Genomic DNA, 27,244 nt, shown 5'->3' with positions numbered 1-27,244 from the left:
ATTATTAACATTTTAATTTACTTATGCTGTTTTGTTATTATATGCATTTCAAAACAAGTGTATTATTAACTTTATCGGCACATAAAACAAACAAACAAACGTACTGGGTGTTTATTATTTGCAGTTAGCAGCCACTTCAACTAAAGGAAGCGTTTCTCAACCTCTTCAAGACCCCCCAGCGAGAGGACAAAATGCTTCCCGCTCCTGTGTGCTCTAACGGCGGCTAACGCCTCCTGTAGTTACCCCTAATTCCCACAACCCAACCCTCATACTCAACTAAGAAAGAAAGTCTTGTGGGCAAAGAGGTACCTGGCTAATCAGCCATTTCGGCATATTTCTGAAATCGTATTTCCTTTCAGTTTGCTTTCTGATTACTACTTAGTATATACAATGACTGTTGATTTTTATAACGAATCCGTGGAACAGTCGGTCCTAATGGCATGACAGCTAAGATTTTCTTTTAGTTTTCGGGGGTCCCGTAAAATAGTAATAATATAATCTTCATCTCTTCAAAAGAACCTGCTTTAAGGATATATTGAAACTGGAATATCTCTTCAGATTATTGGGTAAGTCACGTTATTATTAGCTGTTATACAATGATAGCTTCTTTAATTCTGCAAAGCAAGCATTATTTCGGTTTCATTTTTGTTTGAATGTGCAAGTTTTATATAGATGTATTATTATACATTTATTTATTTTCAGTGCCTTGTCTTGTTATATATCGAGTATATGATTTTGTCGGCTCTGTAGTCAGTTCAAATATATTATTGTATCATTCCCTTATGAAATGTAGCAACAACTGACATGCGGAAACCTACGTGAATTATTGCCATTTAAGTTAACGTAAGTTATGTCTCAGACGTATTTTATGTATTAAGCTTATAAACATAAGTCGATAAGCAGAATGGCATGCAATGCTTGTGTGTGATATTAAACATTTGTCATTAGTTTATTACAGTGACAACCATATCTATAGTTTTATATATATTGTGAATGTATTTTATATATGTGTGTATGTATGTATGTGTGTGTGTGTAAATATATATATCACATTAATACATTGACATTTGTATAAAAGACGGCTCTCCATTATTCGATTAATCCCTCTTCAGACTTAAACATTTAAGTTTTTATTTTAACGCCTGCCTATGAATTATCTCTATTCTGACCGTCATTATCTGAAATAGATTTGTTTGGACATGAACGTGCTAATGAATCACCATATTTTTAAGTAAAAACACTGTATATTAGTTCTTTTTTAGATATTTGTTCTCTTTAAATCCACCCAGACGCGGTCAATAGTTAAATCAATATTTGTGTTTCAAATATTGGGTTTTTTCTGGTCAGAGTACACAATAATAATTTCCTTTCAAGAAATATCCTGCAAGCGCTGCTTCGGATAGCTGTTAAGTAAGAGCAGCTGCGCCCAGTTGTATAACATTCAGATTTTATAGAAAATAACGGTTTTTATTATTATTATTATTATTATTATTATTATTATTTGCAAGATGGGTAGAATGTTTGAAAATAAGGCACAAGATAGAATTAGCAAAAGCAAATGAATAAAATCTACCTCACTCTTTTGTGTCTTCAGTAAAATACAAAGTAAAATTGCAAGAAAACCAATAAATGATTCCAAATTGTGTTAACAACAACACTAATAATAATAATAATAATAATAATAATAATAATTGACTGTCTATATATTTTATTTAATGTATAAACTGATGCATTCTATTATGAATGTTAATTGATTTTTTTTAGAAGGCACGTTTATCTGTCATTGAATGAGGATACACCTTTGTTGAATTTCACAGCAAGAAGCAGTAGCACGCAAATAATGCAAGATATCCCGAACGAAGATTATCCCTTTCTAAAATATAGATTTTATATCATTATATACCCAAATATAATTTAATTGTGTTTTGCGGAATCGCTAAGGAAATGGTTTCCCAAATGAACATCAATACACCGTGCGGGTTAACACCGAGAGTTACAATCTGCGACGTGGTTCCAAGGTGACAGCTCCAGGTGAAGTTAATGACCCTTGGGACGAACGATTTGTGTGCTGTAACTATAGGCTAGTAGTTGTCTTGGGTACTGATATAACTAACTTGGGTATGGAACTGGCGAATCCAAATTATTCTACACTGAAGAATGGGTCGTTTATGGTAAATATTACACTCTTCCGTTATGCTTTTTATAACACCAGAAATAAGTATGTTCAGTTGAATTATTTTAATTAAAAAAAAGAACTACTTCATTAGAAGCTTATTATAGGCTACGTATAATTTTCTTCTTATATTTAAAAAATATTTATTAGAGTGGTGAACGTAGTTGAAATTGGAAATGTTACACTGCAAGCAGTCATTCCCTGTTGAGCAGTGGCATAAGTGACAAGCTGCGGCTCCCATCGGCGGGAATTAAATTCTCCATTCGACCTCCGCTTATTGGCATCTTTTAATTGCTGGAGATGCGCATCTCCTGTTCTCTTGGAGGGGTAGCTACCAGGGGAATAGAAGAAGCCTAATTTAACAGGTGTACGACTGCCTCAAAATGCGATCACTGATTCAGGCGTACCCCGACATACGTATTGCCTTGTCAAGTCCTGAATATAATGTAATTAAAATGTATGTTTGATTTGACTGAGATTCTGCAGTTAGCAAAAGAATATTGGATGTAATGTCAAAACGAAATACAGGTGCACGGGGAGTTAGTTATGATCTTACTCTGTAGGCTACAGGATGTAAATTACCGGTGTGGGGGGGGACTGCTGCAGTTTTGATGACTCATGAGTCACGTGCCCTGTAAGTGAGAATGATGTGATACTTGCAGCACATCATTTTCACTTTTTCACTATCTAGCTGCCAGGAATACAACATCTGAGCAATTAGTGAGACCGTCTCATCATTATGTTTTTTTTTCTTTAATTTCTTTGCAGTGAACATGTCCAAACGGGTGACTTGTTTCTGGCTCCCAGTCATGGGCGCCGCCGCCATTAAATCTGAGGGGGACGTGTCCCCCTCACATTTCATAATTATTCGTTTGGACCCCCCCCCCCCCCCCCCACATTTAACATAAAATATTAATTTTATGCCAGTGTCCCCCCCCCAACATTCAAAATGCTTCTGACGCCCCTGCTCCCAATGTTTCACTGATTGCTTTTGAAAATTAGACGGCAGCTTAGCCTGAACGTCCCGCCACTTACTGCGACATCACGAGAGAATCTAAAATTAATTTTAATTGTCGGAACTATATGGCAGTAATACAACTTAAAACGAAATTCCAGCAGATTGTATGAGGTTTCTTGGCGAGTTTTAATACCTACATAGGAGGAAAATCGTCATTATATTATTACATTATTATTCACTGCAAAATATTATGCTTTGTATTTGTATTTTCCACAGATTTGCTATACAATTAGTCATATATCCTATGAGGGTCTCCTGAAGGTTCCAAAACGCCGCAAACCTTTGCCATACTTTCTTGCCTTTGCCTAACCAGCGGCGTTGCCGGGGAGATACGAGACGCTACATTCTGCGATATAATGAGCTTTTAAGTAACAGAGCCGTGCAATCTGAGAGCTGAGAGGAGAGTTGTGAGTTGGAAAGTAAGTTATAAACGCCATAGATAACTTTTGAAAACGCTCCATGCTAAAACATATCAAACTATTAACTGGTAATTCGAATGAGTAGTTTATATCAGATTATCAACGTTTTGCCGTTCAAAGTACAGTACATCTTCACTGTCTTTTGATAAGTAGCGCTCAGATTATATCGTCCCATTTGTATTAGATTTATTACATAAGTTTGTTAGAATAAGCACTTTTTCCAAACGTTTTAAATTAATATTTGTAATGCGTAGATTTTCTATGGACCGCCGCGTTAATACACGTTTGAAGAATGTAACACAGACCACAGTCTCGTATTTTTAACAGTCGGGAAACTAAAAATAAGCTCGAGGATCCTGTTTGCTGCTAAGTAACGCTAGTATTTTAAAGATTAATTTAGTTACTGCCCAAAAAAGACCCAGTGCATTGTAAACTCACGTGACGTCATAGAACTGCACTGACTATTGATCTACAAAATGAGCCATATCGTGTGTGTACAATACGACAGCTTGTCGTGCGGGGTCAGGGCAGTAGTCAGGGTTAGGCAGTCACACTGGACACCGATCTCTGGGGGTACCTCCTGTTGAGCTGCTTCACTTTCTTCGAGATCTTCCGCATTTTGAAGCTAATGACGCCCAGACACATTTTGATGCGTGTTAATGGTAAATTCCTGTCCAAAATTTCGTCGAAGGTACATGTTACAATGAATATATACTCAGGGGACAAAGAGTAAAAGCATAAGGGGTCCTCAAAGAAGGTCTGCCAGGAGCGGAGGACCTCCAGGTGACTCGTCCGGGAGGGACACTAATTCTCATTGTCATCCTAATGGAGGAAGGAAAAATATAGCGATTAACATTTCGGTCTGTGAATTCAATACATGTTTTAATACTCTAATACAACGGTTAGTTGATTTGTTAGACTTCTTGTGTTGTTTTAATTTAATTAAAATAGTATCTACACTCTGGACATGATAAATAGTTATGTCACTTAGTTGACCCCAGATACCATATCCTCTGGTTCTTTCCTCCACATTCTCTCACTTTTTAATCTCCCTTTTTAGTTTGTGTTTTATTATTTAATTTAGCATTTACTTTAGAGGCAAAAGTATTGGTAGCTGGCGGGTTAAGCGATTGCATTCGAATTGTGGGGTATTTAGTTAAAAGACGCCCAGCAGTGGTAGAGTTCTGTATGATGTCACCGTCGATTCGATAACGTTTTCATCAGTATCTGAACCAGAGCCACGGTTCTTAAGGGTCTCAGCCTCAAAAGTACAGGGTTGTGTGTCTGTGTGTAAAATCTGTGTCTGTAGGGTTTCAGCTGTTAATTCTGGTTCAGGTGAAATAATGGATCTACATCTGCTGTGTGGTTGGAATGGACTGTGGTTTAAGATTGTCACTTCAGCTCAGCTATTCCCCAAAGACATTAATTCTAGCTCACAAAGAAGGTTTAATTTTATATAAACGATATATCAGCGAGCCATTGGTTGGCTCTTAGCTGTATGTTCTGCTGAGATGTTGAGTGTTCCGTTCCGTTCCGTGTCCCATGGAAATGGAGGGCAGGATGTGGCTTAGTGTGTTGAGGTGCTGTGCTGCCTTAATTTGCTCAGCAAGACCTTTAACCCCCCCCCCCCCCCCCCCACTCCACGCCCCCACAAATTACTGCATGAACAGTCTGACCCTGCATTAAAAAAATAAAAATAAATAAAAATTACATCATTTTAGATAAAAGCATCTACTAAATAAAGGTAAAACTTAATTATAAAACGCTTCATAAGGCATAAGAGTAGTTAAGCTCTGTTTAGCAGGTGTAGTTATGTTTCAGGGTACGATACTTTTACTGCAAATGGGGAAGTCAAGGCGGGAGCTCCTCCAGCTCCAAAAGTGGAACATCGTTCTAAAATGCAAAGACTGAGGACTCAGTTCCGGAGGCACACAAACAAATTATAATCCTTCTCTCTACTGTAAGGTGCTTTGCATAAAAGCATCACACAAATGAGCTACACAAAAAATAAAAAAAAACAAAAAAAAAACATTTACAATGTAACTAAAAACACCATCAGGAACAAACAGAATCTACCACCTCGCATCCCTCGTTCATCTCGTCATGCCGTCTCGGTGACCCTCTAAATAACCTTAAAAGGGTACTTAAATTAACAAGGGCCAGCTGCGTTTAGTTAAATCGGTAACCTGTGGGCCCTGAATTGGTTAATATTTGCCATAGCAACACAGCCACTCACCCAAACCCTAGCCTGGACCGCTCTGATCTACCTCCCACCACATCAAAGAGGTAGCTGAAATGTCATTGAGGGATGAAGTACAGTCACTAGCCAATAGAAATGCTTTCATGTCTCAATCTGAAATCATTTGTTTTGCATTTACATAAGTAATCAGTATTTTTTTTTATAAAAAAATTCAGTTTAGTGTGTGTGTGTGTGTGTGTGTGTGGTGTTTGTATATTCCAAACATTTGAGATATTAGTGGATATGCATTTTTGTGTATACTGAGAGAGGCACTGTGAAGTTGGATGTTAAGAAATTCTTTATATCCAGAAAATATGCTGATATATACACGTTGACTCTTTGACCCTCTATATACCACAGTCAAGTCCTTGTGCAAAGGTCAGGGGTCACAGGTCATGTCCTCTCACTTCCTTTGGCTCTTTACAAGGTGGAGTGTAATGGTCAGGTGAGCTAACATGTGATTAGGAGGTTGAGGGTTTCTGCCTCATGTTGTACCTTATCAGCTTCGGTAAACCATTAAGCTGCAAAATTGTGTTGTAACAATGTGCACTCTATACTGAACTGTAACTGTTTATTATGAGAATAATAACATAAACGAATGCATCCATCCATCCATTTTCTGAAACCGCTCAATCCCAACTGGGGTCGCGGGGGGGGACCTGAGCCTATCCTGGGAACAATGGGCGCAGGCGGGAACATTACAGAATAATAGCCCAAATATTCATAATCAGTGTTTAGAGCATAATGTTCCGAACAACCGTATCACTGATTTTCTTAATGGTATCGAATACTAAGCTTTGGGTTATTGTATGTTTCTTGGCTTTAGGCACCACTGGTATTTTATGCATCTATCAATCCATCTACCCGGATAGAAGGCCATAGCTTTTATTGCAGTGCAGTACCTAGCGGAATTCCCTTCAATATGACACAGGGAGAATATGCAGACTATTCCCTCTAGTTTGTAATAATATCTTTATGTATCTGTGTTATAAACATTCCAAAAAGCATTACCTATGGGTTTAAAGTTAATTCTAAGTATCTTTTTGTTTAAATAGTTGACAGTTAAATGATTTGTCTCTATTTTTATGCTTCTGTCGGTGCTACAGCCTCAGACCTCCAGTCTTTTGCCTTGATGTGGTTATAGCTGGTGTCTCTAAGTCACCATTAGTGTGAGATTCTCGCGATCATCTGGCATGGTGTACTCTCTCTGGAAAGAGGCTCACCATCGTGGTCTTGCATAGGATAAGTGTTTATGGAAAATGGATGGTTGGATCAACACCAAAAAGCGGTATTTATACTAATAACCACAAGAGGGAGCCCTTCATACTAAAACGCTATGACTTTTTAAAGGCTGAACTACATAATGTAATCAAAGTTGAAATCACATATGTTTGGTTGACCCGTCATCCGGAGACCCTTCCTGCTGTATGGTATCCACAGTGTCCTGGAGCTGGTGGGTAGTGCTAAGTGTATAACACGCTCTCCCCAGAGTAAGGCTGCAGTGGCCGGGGGGGGGAGGGGGGCCTGGCAGTTGGGTTGCTAGTAATGTGTGGCGCGTGGGAAGGAGGCTCTGCTCGGAGCCTGAAGCCCGATTCCCCATGGGCCCACAGCAGACAGGTCTGGGCAGGCCAGCTGTGGCAGCACCCGCACCCCATGCGGGCCGCAGAACAGGAACAGCACCCTGCGATCTGCTCAGAGGAAACGGGAGACCCCACACTGGGGACCAGATGGGGACCGTCAGCTATTATTATGGTTGCTGTTATTATTATTGTTGTTTTTATTGTTTTTGTTAGTGTTGTTATTTACTTAGTGATTTAATCTATACCCATATATGTTGAAAATATATATAGCAGAGCTCATCCTAGAATCTGGACCAAAAGCCTTCTGGGTATATTCGGATGCAGAAATGTTCTGTGTCGGAGTGCCTCTTCCCTCAGTGATGTTTCACACCACGCTGAATCCGGGCTCAGTCAGCTGCCTGCAGATGATGATGATGATGATGATGGGTCTTTTAACGTCCGCAGAGTGATCTACCCGTCGGTGGATTACCCGTCAGCAAAGATGTCCCAGTCCACAGCCGCTGACGAGGGGACGACCTTCGAGCACCTGTGGAGCACATTGTGAGCACCTGCACTCCCTCAGCCTCATTCCTCACCACCCAGACTCTACCCCACACTCTACACTGTGCTGGGGATCAGAGCACTACACACATACACACTCCGGGTAAATCATGGAAAGAACAAGTCAGGTCTACACTGAGTGTGTTTTGGAAAAACTTACACGTTTTGGGGAGTAAAGCCTTCCGTCTAGCAGACGGCGTGTTTGCGTTTGTCATCAGTAATGTATGTCATCGTCGCATTTCTCAGGATACTCAGAGCCTCCTCCCTGGACTTCCTAGCACTGAGACCCATGTGTGTTAAAATATAGTGGACACTGTATATAAGGTTACATGATATCTTACGTATCACACAGAATTCAAGATTCTAGATTCTTTATTGTCATCTCACCATATAGGACAAAGGTAGGCAATCTTATCCTTAAAGGGCCAGTATCTAAGCCTTTATGTCAACTGTTCAAACCCAGGTGTGAGGACTCTTCAGTCAATCAGTCCTCTAATTAGTAATCTAATTAGGGAGTTGCAGCAAAAACCCGCATACACACCGGCCCTTTCTTGAAGCCCAACATAGCTACCATGAAACGTCGTTTCTCTGAAGGAAAGTAAAAAAAAAAAAATACAAAACTAGAACAGTTTTCAAACATCTGACAGTCAAGCATCCAACATACAATGCAATATGTAGAATGTATATAGTACAGTATATAGAATGCAAGGTAGCCAAGATCACACTCTAATCTATTCCATAAACTCTTTTATGATTCACTGTCAATACCTGTGTTATGTTGTGTGGTTCTATGAATTTCTATGATGTATAAATATTTCTTTGTTTTAGGAAGGTATCACTATCTATTTCATGCATTAATTATGCATTTATCCACGCTGTACTGCACAGAATATACTCTTATCCTGCTATCCACTATCAATGTCCATATTTTAACCCGTCCAGTCCTGGGACTCGGTGCCCTACATGCTCTGTACACCGATCTGAACGCAGATGCTGCATTACGGCGCTGAAATGGCTCAGATGTACGTCTGTTAACCCTTTCAGGGAGCCGGACAGCACATACTTCGAACTTCCCCAGAACAGTCACCCCGGCAGTCACGACGCCACCAGCGGCACACCTTCCAGCCGTGCCGAGGTCTGCATGGATGTTTTCCACATGCGGGACATGAACGAGAGCGTCATGGTAAGGGGAAGATCTCTCTGTTCACATATAATCACTGTGCTCTCGAGATCTGCGGTGGCAAGATCTGTGGCAGCGGTAGCAAGTGTAAATCAGTGATACTTCTAATCGTGCTTGTGAACATTTAACTAAAAGGCTTATTGTCACTTTTAACACAATACTTAACGGGGCCAAATACTTAGTAATGACTCAGTTACTATCATGAAGAAACCATGAACAATTATAGTCCTTGAGATAAAAGATGCATCACGATTAATTAATGATGAACAAACACATGATCAGTATTTCACGTCATTCATTCAGTAGTTCATAAAGGTTTACAGAATTAATAGATATAGCAACAAATGCTTGGGATGAAAGATGCATCATGACTGATTAATGATAAATTAACATGAGATCAATATGTAAGTAAGAGTTAGTTTGTGGTTAATTAATACATAACTAATAGAATAACACTATATTATCCTTGCCCCATCGAGTACATCGTTTTATTGGCATCTTCACAGTTTTCCCTGAAAAACGCAAACCAATATGTGCAGTGATTTCCTGACAAGTTTTCACACACTTTTGAGACAAATTGAGCGATTCTTCATAGTCTTCATATAGAAAAGAGTGTGGACTTAAATATGTTCCATGTAAATGAGATTTAAAAAAAGTATGGAGCAAGAGCAGTTGTGCTATTCAAAGAGCTCTAACAATAGAGTTCACATACCTGCAATCGGTTGTACATGTCTCTGTTCAATAGCCATTATACTTTAGCAATAAAGCTGCACAACTTAATACTCAGTGGTGTGTGCAAGCACAAAGACAGCATGGGCCACGTTCGCCCCATATTTCCCATAATGCACTGGCAATGACCGGCTCCCCTCCAACGTCCGACAGCTTCCCTCCCATTTTCCCTCCCTTCCTGAGCATTTTCCCTCCCTGTGTGCTGGGGCAGACGGATTAGGTGGGAGGTTACTACGCTAATTAGCAGCCAAGCCAAACCCGCTACCCGAGACCTGCTGCTGGCCATCTGGAGTCGTTTGCAAAGTGCGCCATGCACCTGTAAATGGCGGCGCCAGTCAGGGGACTCTTAGCATTCCTCCCCGGGCCACGAACACAGCAACCGGTGGCCCATAAACTCCATGGAGAATCCAGCCTGTTAGCATGAGCTAACGTCACCCATTAGCTTTGAATTGTTTCATCATTGGCTGGTTTTCCAAATAAAGAAGTACTCCTGTGAGGATGGCCGGTTTGTGTCTTTGAAAGTTAATCTTGGCCACGTGGGTTAACAATAGTGGGGGTTTTTTTAATCAGCAATGCCAATGAATGGGACTGTAAATTTATTTTGAGCGCATTGTGCTGTTTCAATTAGAATCCCAGTCATCCCCCTTGGGCGTTACTTCACCTGGTGTGTGTGTGTGTGTGTGTGTGTGTGTGTGTGTAGATGAGTGAGAGAGTCAGTGATATTTGGCTCTGTTCTGAACTGGTGTAATCAGTCATCATACAGGACAGTGCCATTTTAATCAATGGCATGGCAGTGAGCTTGAAGCTGTAATCTGGACTTTTGTATGATGACATAATTGCTACTGTAAGCACTGAGACAGGAGTGTGTGTAATAGCTGAAGTGGGGTTCCCTAATATGACTTTATCACACAAACTGCGGCAGTTTGGCGCCCAGGAGTGTTTTTCCATGTTTCTTCCCTTAGTCTGGTTTTTTTTTAACAAAAAAATGCCAAATGTTTCTCATGCTAATGCTAGCTTCATAAATGAATAGGCAAAAAAACTTTTATTCAAGGAACTGATTTGATGAGTATGGTTGGTTCATTGTAATCAAAGTCTCTATGCAATGGTTAGTCTAAAAATCCAAGTTATTTATCTGTGACCCCCTTGCTTTGAAGTTGGTATAGTCCAATACATCAGTGAACAAGCCTGGGCCTGCCTGGTGGGTTAATGAATAGTCATGAGAAAAAAAGGGGGAGGTCCCAGATTTGTTGTTAGAGGCAAGCCAGGCACGAGGGCCAGGGGAGATGGGGGAAAGTTGAAATAGGGGAGGTAGCCCTTTGCATCCCCCCTCCTGCGCCCTGGCGTTCCTCCGCTGCCCTGTCCGGCGTCACCGCCGCTGCCACCGGCGCCCCCCACCCTGCGTTCCTGCTTGGGCTCCTCTCACAGGCTCCACTGAGCACCACTTGCCGACCTGGACCAGGCCGGGCCCCCGTGTCGCCACGGACAGGCTGCTCCTGTGGGCCAGGTACCATGTTGTACATTAGTGACCCAACGCAGCGCTGCAGAACGGTAGGTGGGAGCTGCTGCCTCTCCTGCTTTGGCTTAGAAAGGAAAGGGTGTGTGTGTGTGTTTGCATGCTTTGGGTTTTTTTTTTACCTTAGCACCATGCTTGTTGATTGGTTGAGCTAGACAGTCCTCTTGTGATTCGATGGATTCGATGGCAGTCGGTCCTCAACAGGTGTCATTCGCTGGTCCTGCACCTCCATGTGATTCAGCCAGCTGTGCGTTATGTCAGCTCTGGGGGTTCTGCAGTTTCAAGTTAGCTTAGCAACATTTTTACCAGGAGTAGCTAATCACCTACTGACGAAAGATGCGTGAGTTGTTGATCGGTGACATTTAATTGGAGTTTAACCTTCCCAGAGGCTGCTCTCTGTGTACGTATGGATAACACTTTATGTTTTTGACTTGTTTTACCTACTGGAAAATGAGCAAGACTTTTACTGAAACTCATAAATGAATTAATATCTATTATTGGATGGATGGATGGATGGATGGATGGATGATTTTTTTCGTCTATCCATTCATCAATATATCCATCCATTTATCCATCTATCTTTCAACTGCTTATCCAAGACACTGTCCCAGGGGAACCTGGAAGTGATTCCCAGCAGCATAGGACACAAGGCGCCAAGGGCAGGTTGCCAGTCCATCACAAGGCATTTGTTCATCATATGTAACATGTTTTAACAATATACAATTCATGCTAAATAAACACGAGGGAAATGTATATATAAGCAAGCGGTGTTTTTTACCATCTCATTCATACATAATCATCGGACTGCTTGGGTGCTGCAGCGGTTGGCACTGTCGCCTCATATTTCAGTGGCCTGGGTTTGAGTCTCCAGCAAGGTTCCGTGTGTGTGGAGTTTGCATGTTCTCCCAGTGTTGCCCTGGGGATTCCTCTGGGTTCCCCCCACAGCCCAAAAGCAAGCCGAAGCTAATTGTAGTTCCCAAATTGCCCATAGGTGTGTGAGTGCGTGGTGTGTGAGTGTGCACTGTGATGGGTTGGCACTCCATCCTGGCCTGTTCCCTGCCTTGCACTCATAGCCTCCAGGACAGGCACTGGACCTCCTGTGACCATGAATAGGACAAGTGGTTGCAGAAAATGGATGAATGGCATTGGAATGCATTCCATTAACTTCCTTTGTATTGGATTTAAAACAAAAAGGACGTCATAAAATAATGACTATATTAGCGGGTGCTGTGTAGAGGACATCGTTTTTTCAAAAAAGTTCATATCAAAGGGGACCTTTTGATAAACAAGTCCATTAACAAATATACACACACGTCCAATTAATTTCGTCTCGTCTCGGTCGCTGTACTTCACACATGGATCAGCAGATGGCGACATTTTAACACATTTTTTTCTAATCCAATTATCTTTCCCAGTATTATAATATACACAGTAAACACATAATATATATCACTCAACTTTACCGTGCCTACTTTCATCAGGTTATATTATGATTAAGATAAAACATGCATCACATACTATATATACATATTGAAAAGGGGGGCACTTTCAATAGGGAGGGACAGGTACTCAGGCAGTGTCGTCGTGGGAATTCCTCTAGGTACTCCGGTTTCCAACACAGTCCAAAAAATGCTGAGGTTAATTGGAGTTACCAAATTTCCCACAGGTGCGCATGTGTGAGTGATTGGTGTGTAATTGTGCCCTGCGATGGGTTGGCATCCCATCCCGGGTTCTTTCCTGCCTTACGCTCGTAGCCTCCGGGATACGCTCCGGACCCCCCGTGACCCTGAATAGGACAAGTGATTACAGAAAATGGATGGATGGATGGATGTACTCAGGCACGCTCAGCCCCTCTACACGTGCCTGTGTATTAAATTTAATTTAGTAGCCCTTCATAGTATCAGGTAGGACCACAGGGGCGTCAGAACCATTTTGAATGTGGTGGGGACACACTGGCATAAAACTAATATTTTATGTGAAATGTGTGTGTTGGGGGGGTCCAAACGAATAATTATGAAATGTGAGGGGGACACGTCCCCCTCAGATTTAATGGCGACAACGCTCATGTAGGACCCCCTTCTGCATTCAGAGAAGCCCTTTCTCTGCACCACTGATGTACTGTTAGCTTGTGGCTTGTGGAGTGTGGCGATTCTCCGCTGACGTCTGTCAATAACAAGGTATTTTCAGCCATAAAAATGCCATTGACTGGATTTTTTTTTCATTACGCCATTCTCTACAAGTTCAAGTCTGTATTACATGAAAATCCCAGAAGGTTGGATGTTTCTGACATGCTGGAACCACCACATCAGGCACCAGCAATCACACTACGTTTAAAATCTCTCAGGTCGCACGTCTTAGCTGCTGGAAAGCTTTGTAACTGAAGCTCTTGACGCATTCTGTGTGTGTGTGTGTGTGTGTGTGTGTGTGTGTAAAAATGTATGCTTGGCATGGAGAGCAATGAAATTAGCTGGAGGGCGAAGTTTCGGCGGTGCCTGCTTAACGCCCCCCCGCTCGCCATTGTGCGGGAGCGTTTCGGTGGAGGCGCACCGCAGCGTCCCCCTGCCGGCGCTGTGTCGGGACTTGCCGTCATGCCGCTATCCCCGCAGCCCCGCCGCAGCACCACGCACAGCTTTCTCGCCGCGTTCCTCGTACCCACTTGTCCGTGTTTCGTAGGAGCGCTGGCGCTGGCATCATTTCTCTGCCTTCTTTTGGAAACTCCCGGAAAAAAAAACCGTAAAATGGGGGCGAGGATAGTCTTTGATCATCTTGTGAATTGAGAGACTTATCGCATTCTTTCCTCCGTCAAGTTTCAGCAATGTTAAAAAAACTCAGTGGAAAGGTAAAGCTGTACTCTGACATTTTGACCGTACATTTGCTGGCTAAGTACTTGATTATACTTTTATTGAAATTCTTGTCCTCCTCCCCCCCCAGTAAAGCACTTTGAACTACAGTAGACTTGTGTACACAATATGCTAAGTCAATAAATATTGATTGAATGATTGATTGATTTTATTCAAAGCGACTTATAGTTTTACCCACATATAAATATAGACTGAAGCAATACCTTTTTCAAAAGCTTCTCCTGGGTCTAACGCGGCCATCAGATGTTTTGTCTGCCTGGTTTGAGGATCAGTCTCTATGTGATCTGGTGACACTGCAGTCACAGCATTAGAAAACGACGTCAGGTGCAGTTCTGACAGACCTTACGATCGATCATTTGAGAGAACGGAGCCATATACTTTCTTGCTTTGGAAATGTCTTTGAACTCCAGCACACAGACTACAAACCATCAGGTCATATTCTGTTATATTTTCCATGTCTGACATTCAATGGGATCTCGTCTTTCTTATCTGACCATGCACCCCAGCGCTGTTTAAATCGGGCTGTGTACCCGGGGTGCCCCGAGTGTACATTCCTTTGTGCCTTGGTACTTTTCATAATTGGCCCATATTTTAAACATTATAGGCTAAAGCAGTGCTTACAAACAAAGTCCTTGGGGCCCGCAGACAGTCCACATTTTTGTTCCCTCCCTGCCCCAAGCCAATCAAGATCACTTAGTACGTGGTACAGTTGTGTTGGGAGTTGGGAGAGAACAAAAACGTGGACTGTCTGAGGGCCCTGGAGGACTGGCTTAGGAAACACTGTTACTCGGTCTCAGCGCTTGCATTTTGGTACAGTCAGGAGGTACATGAAGGCAGAAACCTCCTACCATTTCATTCTCCTCCTACAGCTGACCCTACAGTGCAGACCATTCCCAGCAAGCCAGACCCCTCCAGTGGTGCCTCACTGGTCCTCCCAGAAGATAAAGAGTCTCAGTCACATATAACTCAATTGGTTGGATGAAACAGAATCTTGGTCTGGATTTTTACTTTCTGGACCTGAAATGTCCAGCTCTGGGAGCAACCATTGGGGGGGGGGGGGGGCAGCTCTATTTATGATCAACTGACAAGTTTGCTGAGCTCATAAAAGCAATGTCTGCAATACAGAGACAGCACCTGATCTAAAGTTTCACTGGGAAGCACTGCACTGTGTCTCATCTACAATTCTGCTTAGAAAATAAAATAATCAATATTTTGTTTTTCTAATTTTGATGTGTGGTAGTAACAGGAGTGGCCACATATTTACCTGGCCATGTCTTAGATCTGCCCTAGCGCTCCTCGTACACGATAATGCCAGTCAAAAGCCAGTCCCCTTTTCCGTGTGAAGATGTCGCACACTCCCACGCCAAATGAGAATCCTGTAGTGGCCTAATCTGGCTGAATCGGTCATTTTGCCCACGACATCAGAAAGTGTCTTCACAGACCGTTCACAGACCGTTCACAGACCGTTCCCGCTACATAAAACTCACGAGGACACACAATGCATTTTTTTTCAGGTAACATTTTAACACGGACCAGACACAATATTCGAAAACTTTCGAAAAACACGACTCCTCAACCAAACTACAGCATCAGTGATAATTAGACGGCCTGAAAAGTATCCCGTAGCCCATATATGGAAGCATACAATCTCCTCTCTTTGACCTTTGAGCCTTGCTCTTCATTCTTTTTTTTTCCTTCGTCTTCTTCTCCGAGGCGAACCCGCCAGCCCGTGTTTACTTAGGTCGGGCCTTTCGAGAGCGAGAACAGCTTCTTGCAAGTATCTACCTGTATCGATGTTGTAGTCTGGGTTAGGGCATGTCATAATTAGGGAAACATGTGCTTTTTCATTTGAGCTCTGCTCCCCACACGCTGCGTTGCGCTCTGCAGCTGCCCGGTCACCCAGCCTCACATTGGGAAGGGTTCCTTCGTTGGAGACGGTGCCATAGACCAGGAGAAGGTGAAGAATGCACTAGTCGACCACACGGGTGCACGCTCCTGGCAGACCCAAGCAGGGATTATGCTACCCACTTCTTAAGTTTGCTGGTCTGCTGGATTTTTAAAGAGACTTTTATATTGTATTTCTTTTTTTTCTTTGAGAAAACACTGCAGTCGTTGGACAATGTACTATGTCAAGAAGAAGGTAATATATTCTTTTAACAAATGGGTAAGAGGTGTCGTGTTTCAATGAGAGTTCTGCTTTTGTCACTAATTTAACAGTGTAGCTGCAGTTCATGTCCTCTCTAGAGGAATGTTCAAAGCATCGTAACTTTAATGTGATATTATCTTGGTTCATATTTTACTTTATGCTCTGAAGACTGTTTTGTACCATGATCTACTGTATATAATTTTATGCACATATTATACATCTTTAACATGTGAACAGATATTTTGTCTATATCTATCTGCTATACTTCTATGTTACTATGTAAAAGGCAATGAATTTCTATCAGACCTTAATCCTTTCTCTCACTGGGGGGAGGGAATATTTCCAGCAATATCATTTAGCTTCTAATGTCAGGAGCTGATAACCCTGAACATAAAGCATAATACATATGAAATCCACCAGTAAACTTGATGACATCAACCAGTCAACCAGTCAGCCTCTAAAAGCAAAACCTGTTTATATCCTTAACCAATCATGCCAAGGCGAGATTCGCATGCAGCATATTGCTGCGGCGCTTAACTCGTCTCCTAAATGGCAGAAGAGACCACAGAGAGCATCCCGTGCAGGAGCAAAGGGAATCAGCGCAGACGTGTCGCAGAGCCTGAAGTGTTTCATACTTCATATTCATTTTCTTCAGGCACAATTTAAGTGCTTACTCTCAGCCCCCCCCCCCCCCCTCCCTCCCTGAAATTTTTGCACACTAGTCAGACGTCTCCACAAGGTGGTCGCGACACGATGCCCCCAGAGAAGTTAAGAGCTTTCTGACTTCAGACCCAGCCAGAGGTGTGTGGGAAATGGCAGCAATTAGGCTACGGTCAGATTAGGATTTGTTTTACAAGCGCCCCCCCCCCCGCCCCCCGCATGCCGGCCCACCGCTGCCTGCCTCAGGACAGGGCTGCTACCCCTTTAAGTGTGCCTGGATGTAACAGGAGCCCGGCAAGGCGGGTGGATATCTCCCAGCTCCCTCTTACCTATGTGTGTCCCGCCTCACCCCACCCCGACCCTCAGTCCCAGTACAGCCTCCTGAGCAGCAGCATGGAGCCCAGCCTGGGGGGCCGAGCGGCCTCTGCCAGCCCCTACAGCTCCGAGCACGCCTCCAGCGCGCCCGCGCCGTCGCCCTACTCGCAGCCCAACTCCACCTTCGACGCCATGTCGCCGGCCCCCGCCATCCCCTCCAACGCCGACTACCCAGGACCACACGGCTTTGAGGTCACCTTCCAGCAGTCCAGCACCGCCAAGTCCGCCACGTGGACGGTGAGTGTCACTCCACAAACCCCCCCACCTTTACCCCACCCTATCGTACTCGGGGCGCACACACTGACGCACACACACCTGTAGCTACTGTACTGCGGCCACTAAGCGGGGGCCTGCCAGCGTGCGAGGACATACCTGTATCGTCCCCCCCCCCCCATCACTGTCGTCATTCTCCCGTTCTTCACTCATGGGAGGTGACTTCATGTCACCGCCTGAACCGCGTGGGAGTTCTGCGCAAATCTTGACTCGGGCCGTCCCTGTCCGCCCAGTCCCTGCTTGATATGTCCATCTTCATGGCAGCATCTCGTACTTGTTTCACCCTCAGATCAATCGGGTTTCGGTTACTGAGGTGGTCGGACTTACTGGAAACGTCGCAGGTGCCTTTGACTCACTTTGTGCGATGGTGTCACCTGCCTTGAGAGATGGACTGAAGCTGGACTGGTGGAACATTCCTCAGTAGATACTACCTCAAGGTTTTTTTTTTAGTTGATTAAACATTGCCATTAGCAAGCCTATTTACTTTTTGTAGAGTTTGTCTTAAATTCTGTTGGGATATAATGTTAATGTAGTGCTTTTATTGCGATTTTGGCCTTGTCAAGCTAGAGGAATGTGACATTATTTTTCTCACAATTTAAACTGAGACGAAGAAACTGTTTCGTGTACGCTGTATTTGCGTCAGTGTGTTGCTGCGTTTGCGGCAGTCCGTCCGTCAGGGGCGCCTGTGACAGGTACAGTATGGGGTGGGGGGGGCAGAGTGCGGGGAAGTGCGGTGCGACTGCCGGAGAAGCGAGAAAACGCGGAAACAGGAAACTTAACAGAAATTGCCCATCATATTTTGGGGATCTCATCTTGTGATCGGGGTGCCGGACGACCGGAGCTTGGCCGGGAAAACACGCCGTCCTACTGCTGTGGACCGAGGTCCCCAGCGCTGCCACTCAAGCCGATGCGCATTGTATGCAGCGATTATTTACGGCAAAGTGCAAACGCATGAACACGTCTTAATAGGGTCTTTTAATGAAATCAACTATCTTAAATATGTAATGTTATAAAGTCTATGCCAAATCTTTAAAGATGGGATACAAAAACGGATACGGGAACAACTGATGATATTTATCGCAAGTATTACTGCTACTTACTCTTGTTTTATTCAAACTGGGCAGTTACAATAATACATTTACCAAGGCACATAAAGCCCAGTATTAAAGTACTTGCTATTAAATGTGATTTAGTCACATTTTTGCAAGGTTTTCACGACATTGTTCCCGTATTATACGGTTATACGGGCACTTTACTCTTTATTATCCCTTAATTATACCTTAGTCTCTCTTTCCAAGGTGCAGCTGCCAGAAAAAAATGATAAAAGCTGGAGGAATATCATTATTACGTTTTTTATAACTCGTTCGAGTGGCGTGTCAAGAGTTTACCTTCCGAATATGATATTACAAAGATATAATTACGGTTTATAACAGATAGAAGCATTTAATATATTTTTTGTAAGAGGATAAAAGGATGAAAGAACCACTTAAAAGATAACAGACGTTATTTAAATTTTGAAGTTGTGTATTTTAAACCGTCTTAAGGCAGAATATGAAGTACCGGCTCAGGGTGACTGAAGGGTGCAGGTCGAAGACGGGCAGCGTGGATGGGCTGCGGGGTTCCTCCTCTCCCGAAACTCTATACGCGTGTATTTCCTCTCAGCTGACATGTGTGTATTATAAAAGCATTCCTCAGCAGCTAAACGCGGAGTTTTCCTGGTGTTAAAAGAGCGATCGCGGATCACAGGAATGCGAATCTACTCCGGGCCTTTGTTTGTCCTGCTATCTGATTACTTTGACTGAGCAGCCTTTTGAACTAAATGCCACTCCGGCCGTTTTCTCAGCCGTGCTCTCGAAGAAACAGCAACTCACGTTTTATGAAGGGATTCCTTAATAACAATAAATACAGCTGCGGTAGGTGTGACAAAGGGCACAGGATTAGGGGGGAAAATTCTGATTTGGGTGTTTATTGAGAAACAAATGGCCTTCGGTGGCAGTTACTGCAGGGGTACGTGACCTCAGCCTGTCACCAGCGTGACCTTTTGAAAACAGAGCCAACGCCCACTTGCTTTGGCCCGGTTTCGCTCTGTTTGCCCTATTAATTCATGCGTGAGCAGGACCCAACGGTGCTGAAAAGTGATCCGAGGAGCAGAGCAGTGGGGTTAGTTTGGGGGTCACTGCAGGGGACCCCCCCCCCCCCCCATTCCTCAATGCCATCGTTCCCAATGGCGTACATTTCGAGACAGCGTCCCGCGTTGACTGAGCGACACAGGCCCTCGCCCTCGTCTCAGTGGGCCGCCCCTCCTTTGTCATCTGCAATGCTGAACCAGATGCTGCAGACCATCATTTAATCCCCCTTTTTGGATGTAAAACTGCCAATGAAAGCAACTTGTCATAGATATCGCTGCTGGTTTGGTCTGAGTCTGTGCAGTGACAGCAAGGACGGCCCTTCCTGTGTTTATTAGGAGTGAAATCGAATATTTTTTAACTTCATCAACTGGATTAGAAGGCAGGATCAATTTTAAGTGGTACTAAATTAGGAATAATGAAAGATAAATACATTTTTGTACTGGGTGATCACTGCATTTTGTTTGATTTTGTTAAAATATACTTACAATTAAACCATCTTTTCATGGCGTTAATCAATTTTATCTTGCTGGCAGACACGTCCGTATTTAGTTGTCGGTTGTGTGTTAGATATGGTTATGTTTTGCTAGCTGCCTATAAATAGGTGATGTGTGGAATAGCAAAAGGATTAAGGCGTCATTGTTAAAAGCTGACAGACGTGAACTAAGGAGATGCAACTGGGACGACCGGCTGCTATGAGGATCTGTCCTGAACGGCAGCTACCTTCTACTCTCTCTTAGCGAGAATCGCGTTGGATTTCCTAAGAAAGGTCACAGAGGTTCAGAAGATGCAGCTTTGCGGGGGCATCACAATAAACAGCCCCCCCCCCCCAAATAAATATACATTAATTGGTTGAAATAGTGTGTTCTCTACATTAATTTTCATTAGAATCAGACCCCCCTAGTACAAGCCGAGCTCCGCTTTTCATAAAACTCTAATGACACTCCTGCAGCTAAACGTTGTTAGCGAAGCATTAGCCCCCTAACTTACACGTAAATGCAGCACAACTAACTTTTACCTGCATACGGCCGGTATGCTTGTCTTATAGGTCGTATGAGTGGTATGGACATGCAGACTCCCAGGGGGAGAAGCTCTGACGGCTCATAAATCCAGTAGCTTTCGAATGCGGGACAAAGTATTAAGTTCCTTGGTAGCGAAATCGGCCGGATTGAGTGGCAGAGGAGCCAAACGGTCGATGCGAGATGCGGCCACACTGAGACGGACGCCGAGTGAAGTGGCGTTCTAGCGACCAACAGCCCCCTGAGCCACACTGACATCTGCCATTAAGGCCCATAAACACAGGTATGAAAATCTAAGCTGCCCTTATTTAAAGGCGCAGGTCCTGAATAAGCCTGTCACGCTATAATCAGACAGTTTGGAGCAGGAGGAAGGGAAATAGTCTATTATCAGTACAACGGCCATTTATTTACCCGTCAAAATAATTCCCCCCCCAGGCACTGACAGAGGTCAGAGGTCCCCTTCCATCCCTGGGCCCCTATTATGGAAACCTGTCTTGTTTATAAATGCCTGTTCTCGCCAGATGAAGGTGGTCATTGGGCGAGATTAGAACCTGAAAAGGACATGAACTTCTACAAAGATAAAGACCCCTGTTAGTTTGCTTCTCTGGACACAAGACATTTAGAGAGTAGCTAAGTATCTTCCTGTTGCCAGGAGCCATGTCATAGTGATATAACTGCAAATCTGTCTAATGAGTTTTATATCAGAACTAAGAGATTGTGTGATACTGCAAGACCAAAGATGTCAGTGCATCTTAATGACTTTTTTTTTTTCGATGAAAATTATTGATAGTGATTGAACAAGAAGGATAAAAATCCCAGTCAAATCATTTTTTTTCTCTGTTAGCTGTTTTCAGTTTTGGTTTTATATATAATCTTTTATTATACGAAGCTTTTTGCTTTTTGTTTTAGTGCTATTGGTAATTTTATATGTGGCAGACCTCTGTCTAACTTTGGATTTTCGTCCCCCTGGGTGTTGATGAGTGCTGTCGGATTAGCACACGGCGGTATGCTGGCCTCTCTGGCGAGTGAAAGGCAACACATCGCCTCCCTTTCCATGTTCAACGGGTTAAAAGCCAAGTGCGACAGATGGTCCAGTGCCTTGGCAAGCACTTCCCTAGACAACAAAGGGATTACGGCAGAACGGCAGCCCAAATTAAAGTGTTACCTTAATATGGGGGGGATTCCCAAATCACATCATCGCATGTGTTTATGTCTCCAAGCCCCCGTCATTAGATGAATGCTGGCTGTGTATACCTGCAGAAGTTGTGGGATTACACACTGCAGAGGGGTGAGGCTCAACATGGAGAGTTGTTAAGGGTTAAAGGGGGTGTGTGCAGGATTGTATGGCCCCCAGCCATGGGGAATGGCATAGGGGCATGCTGAGTGCTTTTTCTGCTCTCTGACGGGTGCTTTCTACGGGCAAGTTGAGTGGGATGAATCTTTACTTTGCGATGATGCACCAGCCAGACCAGCGACGCTGAGATGTGTCACAAACCTAGAACATTCCGGGCTGAAGCTCCAAATGAATCATTTAGCTTAGATATTTTAACAACCATACTGTCCGATTGAGAATTTCTCATGATGACCCTCAGACAGATTAGGTCTCCTGCTTGAGCCCTTGATACTCGTGACAGTGACTTTTTAAGCATTTTTTCATCCCTACATTTCTTTAATGGTGAACATATCTAACAGAATGTTCTAGAGAGAGCCATCAGTATGGTCGGGGGGGGGGGGGGGTGGAGTGCCCGGACAGGTGAATGGGGTATGCTGACCCCCCCTCACATTTAATCTGTCTTTCCTGACGCCGTCCCGCTTTCACAAAAACAGCCATGTCTTCCCCAGCCCAGAGGAAACGGAGTCACGGATGATGGAAATTAGATTTAACACCCCCAGACTTTTCAATACAGCCCCCCCCCACCCCCCATGATGCTGAGGATTTTATTTTACCCAATGGAGGGCTTGGTATCGACGAGCTGGAACTCGCATCCAAGCTGCTCTTCTCGTCTATTACCCTCTCCAGCGGAGAACACGTCCCGGCATGCCACACAGCCACCCCCCATCTCCGCAGAAAGCCCCCCCACCCCCCTAAATTCAAATCCAACTGCTCTTGGTACCCCCTGGGACTCAGTACTAAATAATTCTGAGTTGTTCCCATGTCTGCACCTCAGTCACTCTTCCTCCGTCCTTATCCTGGGATGACCAGCCCCTGCTGCCATTTTTATTTTTTTTTTAACAAACACAAATTCTGCCTCTGCTCTAAGATCTAATTTTCCAGGTCCAAAGATTTGCTCTGTTCCGCATCACATCTTGCTGTTCTGCAGCAGAGCAGATTAGTAAAGATTTAGACAAAGATCAGGGACTTTGGGCCAGAAGTACAGTCATTGGTGTTACGGTTTGATGCAGTAAATGTTCAGCAAATATTGACATTTTTTGCATATAAACAGCCGTGTATTTTATAATCTGTTCAGGTCACGCTGTTGCTTCCCGTGTGTGTTGTTTCTGACAGGATACAAGTTTCACTGAATATTTATCCATTTCTATGTCTTGAGACATTCTGAGCCAAGAAATCCCTGGTGTCAGACCACATCCATGAAGGAACATTTGCTCACCGTCAAAAAACTGCTTGACAAAATGGACGTGTAAAGGTGTTAGCAATGTTTCACACAGTAGCCATCAAGCTCAGATAAGGGATCTAAGAATTATTATATGGGGTTTCGCGACGCTGTGTCGTTCCACTTGTATGACAGAATTATTGTAAATGATAAAATGTGGCGTTTCAGTGCTTGTGGTGTAGAGCTGTGAGGGTTCAACCAGCAAGGAGTAAATCTTCCAGATCAAGACGTCGAACAAAGTCCCCCAGACTGTGAGGCGGCCGACGCGGAGCGTGGAGAAGCAGCTAATGCTGCTCCCACCCGCGCTAACATATCTGTCCTGTTAACCGAAGTGGCGGCTGGCAGGCTGCGGCACGCTGGAGGAGATGACAGACATGTTATTATCACTCCGTGTCTCCTAGCTTGTCCAAACCTGCGCCGGGCCATTGATCAGCCGCAGGAGACCCGTCTGTAAGCCCCCCCCCCCCCCCAACACCCACCACCACCTCCACAATCTCCCCAATTTCTCTTGACGTTATATATAAAATCTGCCTGCTTAAGACATGCTACCCAAAAAGACTTGCATGTGCCTTACGAAGCTGGTTTGTGAGAAGCAGAAGAATGTTGGGTTATATATATCCCATGTGGACGTGAACAAGCAGTTCTAATCCCCGTTTATGTTGTTTGGACCTTAACCACTTCTCCATCTGCTGGCTCAGCTGTGATTTTCTCCATGCTACCACAGCTGGCCCCCACAGTCACCTCTTCCCACCGCATTTCACACTCACCCTCCGCTGACCATGCGTTGGTCCCCCTCACCCTGCATTGTGTGCGGTCTGTGGGAAGCTTAGGTGGTCCAGGAACAAGGGGGAGGGGGGGGGGGCTGTCATTACCAGCATTGGTTTGATTAAGAAGGTAATTAAATGTAGGAAATGGAAGGAGGTGAGTATAGTCTTGGATGGGCAAGTCTGGGCCCTTCCTAGAATACCACTGCATTGATTCACCTTATTCTTCTCCTCCATTGTCAAGTATGGTTCTGTCCGAACGTGTTGCCAATTAGTTGTTCCACTCTCATGATCCCAAAAGGAGAGGTATTGTTCAAATTAAATTACAAAAAAACTTGGCAATGGGAAAAATGGAAACATTACCATGTTATGGATATCTTAACTCGCTGATGTTGACATGTATTTCTGTTCTGCATTTAAGAGGCTTGGCTTTTAAAGGAATTTCCCGTTTCATGGCATATTAGATCTATTTCTTAATTTTTGTTTATCTATAGCATCCCTAGTTATGTGACGGTTTATCGCATTGAAGAAATTTCGATTACATAAACTGTTCTTAAGAACAATAGCTGTAGACCTGAACTTACCATCCAGTAAGGACACCAGCTCCTCAAACGCTGCACGCGCTGACATGCAGATTTATCTGGAATCCTTTGGCATGCTTCTACTGAAACACTGACCAGCCCACATTGACATATCCACTGGGATACATGGGATTCAGTTCAGTGACTCTTGACCTTGGATTGAACTTCTTTGAGCTATATGGATACACTATGGACAGGATAAGAGTCCAACTTTGGCTCTGAAACATGCATTCACCTGGTCACATGATTATATTACTCCAGAGGAAAAATTATACCTTATGTATACGTGTCAGGAGGAAACCTAGAGTACCCAGATGAAGTCTTTGTGAAAATGGACTTTGTAGCTGATGGTGCCTTTTTTGAGGGAATCCTTGTCTTACTCCAATTATGTCTCTTCTTTGAATGGGTAACTCAGTGTTGACTCCCCTTTGGGGTTGAAATCTCAGCCTTGACTCCCCTTTGACTCGTTTTCAGGGTGATAACCCAGTTTTGACTCTACTTTGACTCGTCTTCGGGGTGATAACCCAGTTTTTGACTCTACTTTGGGGTGATAACCCCAATATGCCTCTTCTTGAACCTGCCAACTCAGCCCTAACCTAACAAGTCCCCCCCCCCCCCCCATCAGTAATATCCAGGTGAGGTTAGGGCACAGCACGGTGAGAGCTCTTCTCCCGGGAAAACCGACTTCCATCCTCAACCCCCCCCCCCCCCCACACACCAAAACAGTTTGCCGGGCGTGTCCCCATCTGCCTGGGAATGTTGGCTCAGGAAGGGGGTGTCGGGGGTAAGGGAAGAGAATGCATTTTCACACCTGCATATTTTAATCATGTCTTGAACCACAACATGTCAACAATCTGATAGCTAGTAAAATAGTTTTTCTATGGATTCCAGCAAATTGTCATGGTTAAATCAAGTGGTAGCTTCAGTTTTTAAGACTAAATCATTCCTTATTGTTGCCTTTTAGTAATACCAATCTTTATTCAGGTATTCTACCTTATGAATATAATAAGAGATTTTTGTATAATCAGAGATTTTTTTGAGTCTCGAGGTCCCACAGCTGCCTGAGGACATTGATTGAATTCTGATATGTTCATATATCTTTCCTCTCTGAAGAGCGATGTACGATTCCCTCTGGTAAATGTTTTAGATTGTTTTATTGCATAAAGTCTTGTTGCAACTTGTCATTTTTGGGAAGATGGTGCACTCCCCCCCCCCCTTTTAGTGAATCTGAATTTCAGTGGATGGACGAGCGCCAGCGTGAATGATGGCCATTTTTTACCCTAATCTTTACCCCATTTTAAGGCTTCTGAGGTCATTTGAATTGCATACATGCAAATGTTCATATTTATTTGTTTTAAACAGTGCTGGGGGTTTGGCTCAAAGCTTGCGGCGCTTTAAGGGTGAATGCAAAAAAAAAAACTGTCGTTTCTCAGATGAAGTCACTTAGCGGTACAGCTTTAGTCCAAATGTAGTCAGTTTTTAAAACATACATTTCAGTTTACTTGTTGGAGCTTTGGGAATGGAACCTCTGGGCTCCAGCACTAGTTATTAGGGGACATTCAGAAGAAGAGATGTGGCTGAATGAATTCCGCCTTCAAACCCATAAAATTATACACATAATGGCTCATTCCTGATCATACTTCACCTGCCACTGCTTCTGTGCATAATTCTGCAGGCCACTTTTGAGGAAGAGTGCAGTATCACATGGCTCCACTTAAAGCTTTGTTATGTCTGGTAATTTTATGAGGGTGTGTTAGCAATCGCCTATAATACTGTCCTGAAAAATGATGTATTTATTTGCCTTTGGTCTTTACCTGCTGCATACCAGGGTGGTTCACTTTCATTGTTGTGGTTTTTGATAGGATCTTAATAATAAATCCATCCTTCCTATCTATCTATCTATTAGGGGTGTAACGGTACACAAAAATCATGGTTCGGTAAGTACCTCGGTTTTTTAGTCACGGTTTGGTATGTTTTCGGTACAGCGGGGATATAAGAAACAAAACACAAATTGCTTCTTTTTTCTTCTTTAAACAGTGGTTTACTGGACAAAGTAAGACGGTATTTCTCAAATAAAAAGACTGTGAATACTGTTGCCATCTACTAATAGAAAACTAAAATTTCCTTAAAAGTAACTCAAAATAAATATTCTCTTAATAAATAAAAATAAAACATAAAAGGTGCACATTTAAAAATTAACTGTACCTGATCTGTACTGCATTCACGTTAGCGGCTTTCAGCTTTACATGACAACTGTGCAGCACAAATATTGTCTCAAAAAACAAAACAAACATCCATTATGATGGAGCATTGAAAAATATACCTGTGCTGATATTATATATTATAGTTGTCAATGTTACATTAATATTGACAACTTCCAGCTCCCTATCGGGATGTACGCACATGCGCCTTTATCCGTCCCTTTCTGAATGTTGC

General features: G+C 43.4%; 1 protein-coding gene across 4 annotated transcripts in view; it reads left to right on the top strand.

Annotated features, from left to right (window-relative positions):
- The window catches only part of tp73 (tumor protein p73), a 42,007-nt gene that overhangs the window by 1,936 nt on the left and 12,827 nt on the right, over positions 1-27,244 (top strand). The window contains exons 1-4 of one of the 4 annotated variants that reach the window (XM_023841557.2): positions 517-566; positions 7,874-7,969; positions 9,014-9,152; positions 17,425-17,670. In XM_023841557.2, coding sequence (XP_023697325.1) covers positions 7,911-7,969; positions 9,014-9,152; positions 17,425-17,670 — 444 coding nt within the window. In that variant the 5' untranslated portion in view covers positions 517-566; positions 7,874-7,910. Of the gene's footprint in view, positions 1-516; positions 567-7,873; positions 7,970-9,013; positions 9,153-11,172; positions 11,427-16,098; positions 16,393-17,424; positions 17,671-27,244 lie in introns of those variants that run through there. The other 3 variants (XM_023841556.2, XM_023841558.2, XM_023841559.2) reach the window with 3 other exon arrangements.

This window comes from Paramormyrops kingsleyae, chromosome 6, assembly GCF_048594095.1.
Source record: "Paramormyrops kingsleyae isolate MSU_618 chromosome 6, PKINGS_0.4, whole genome shotgun sequence".
Taxonomy (NCBI): domain Eukaryota; kingdom Metazoa; phylum Chordata; class Actinopteri; order Osteoglossiformes; family Mormyridae; genus Paramormyrops; species Paramormyrops kingsleyae.
This window is presented reverse-complemented; position numbering and strand designations above follow the sequence as displayed.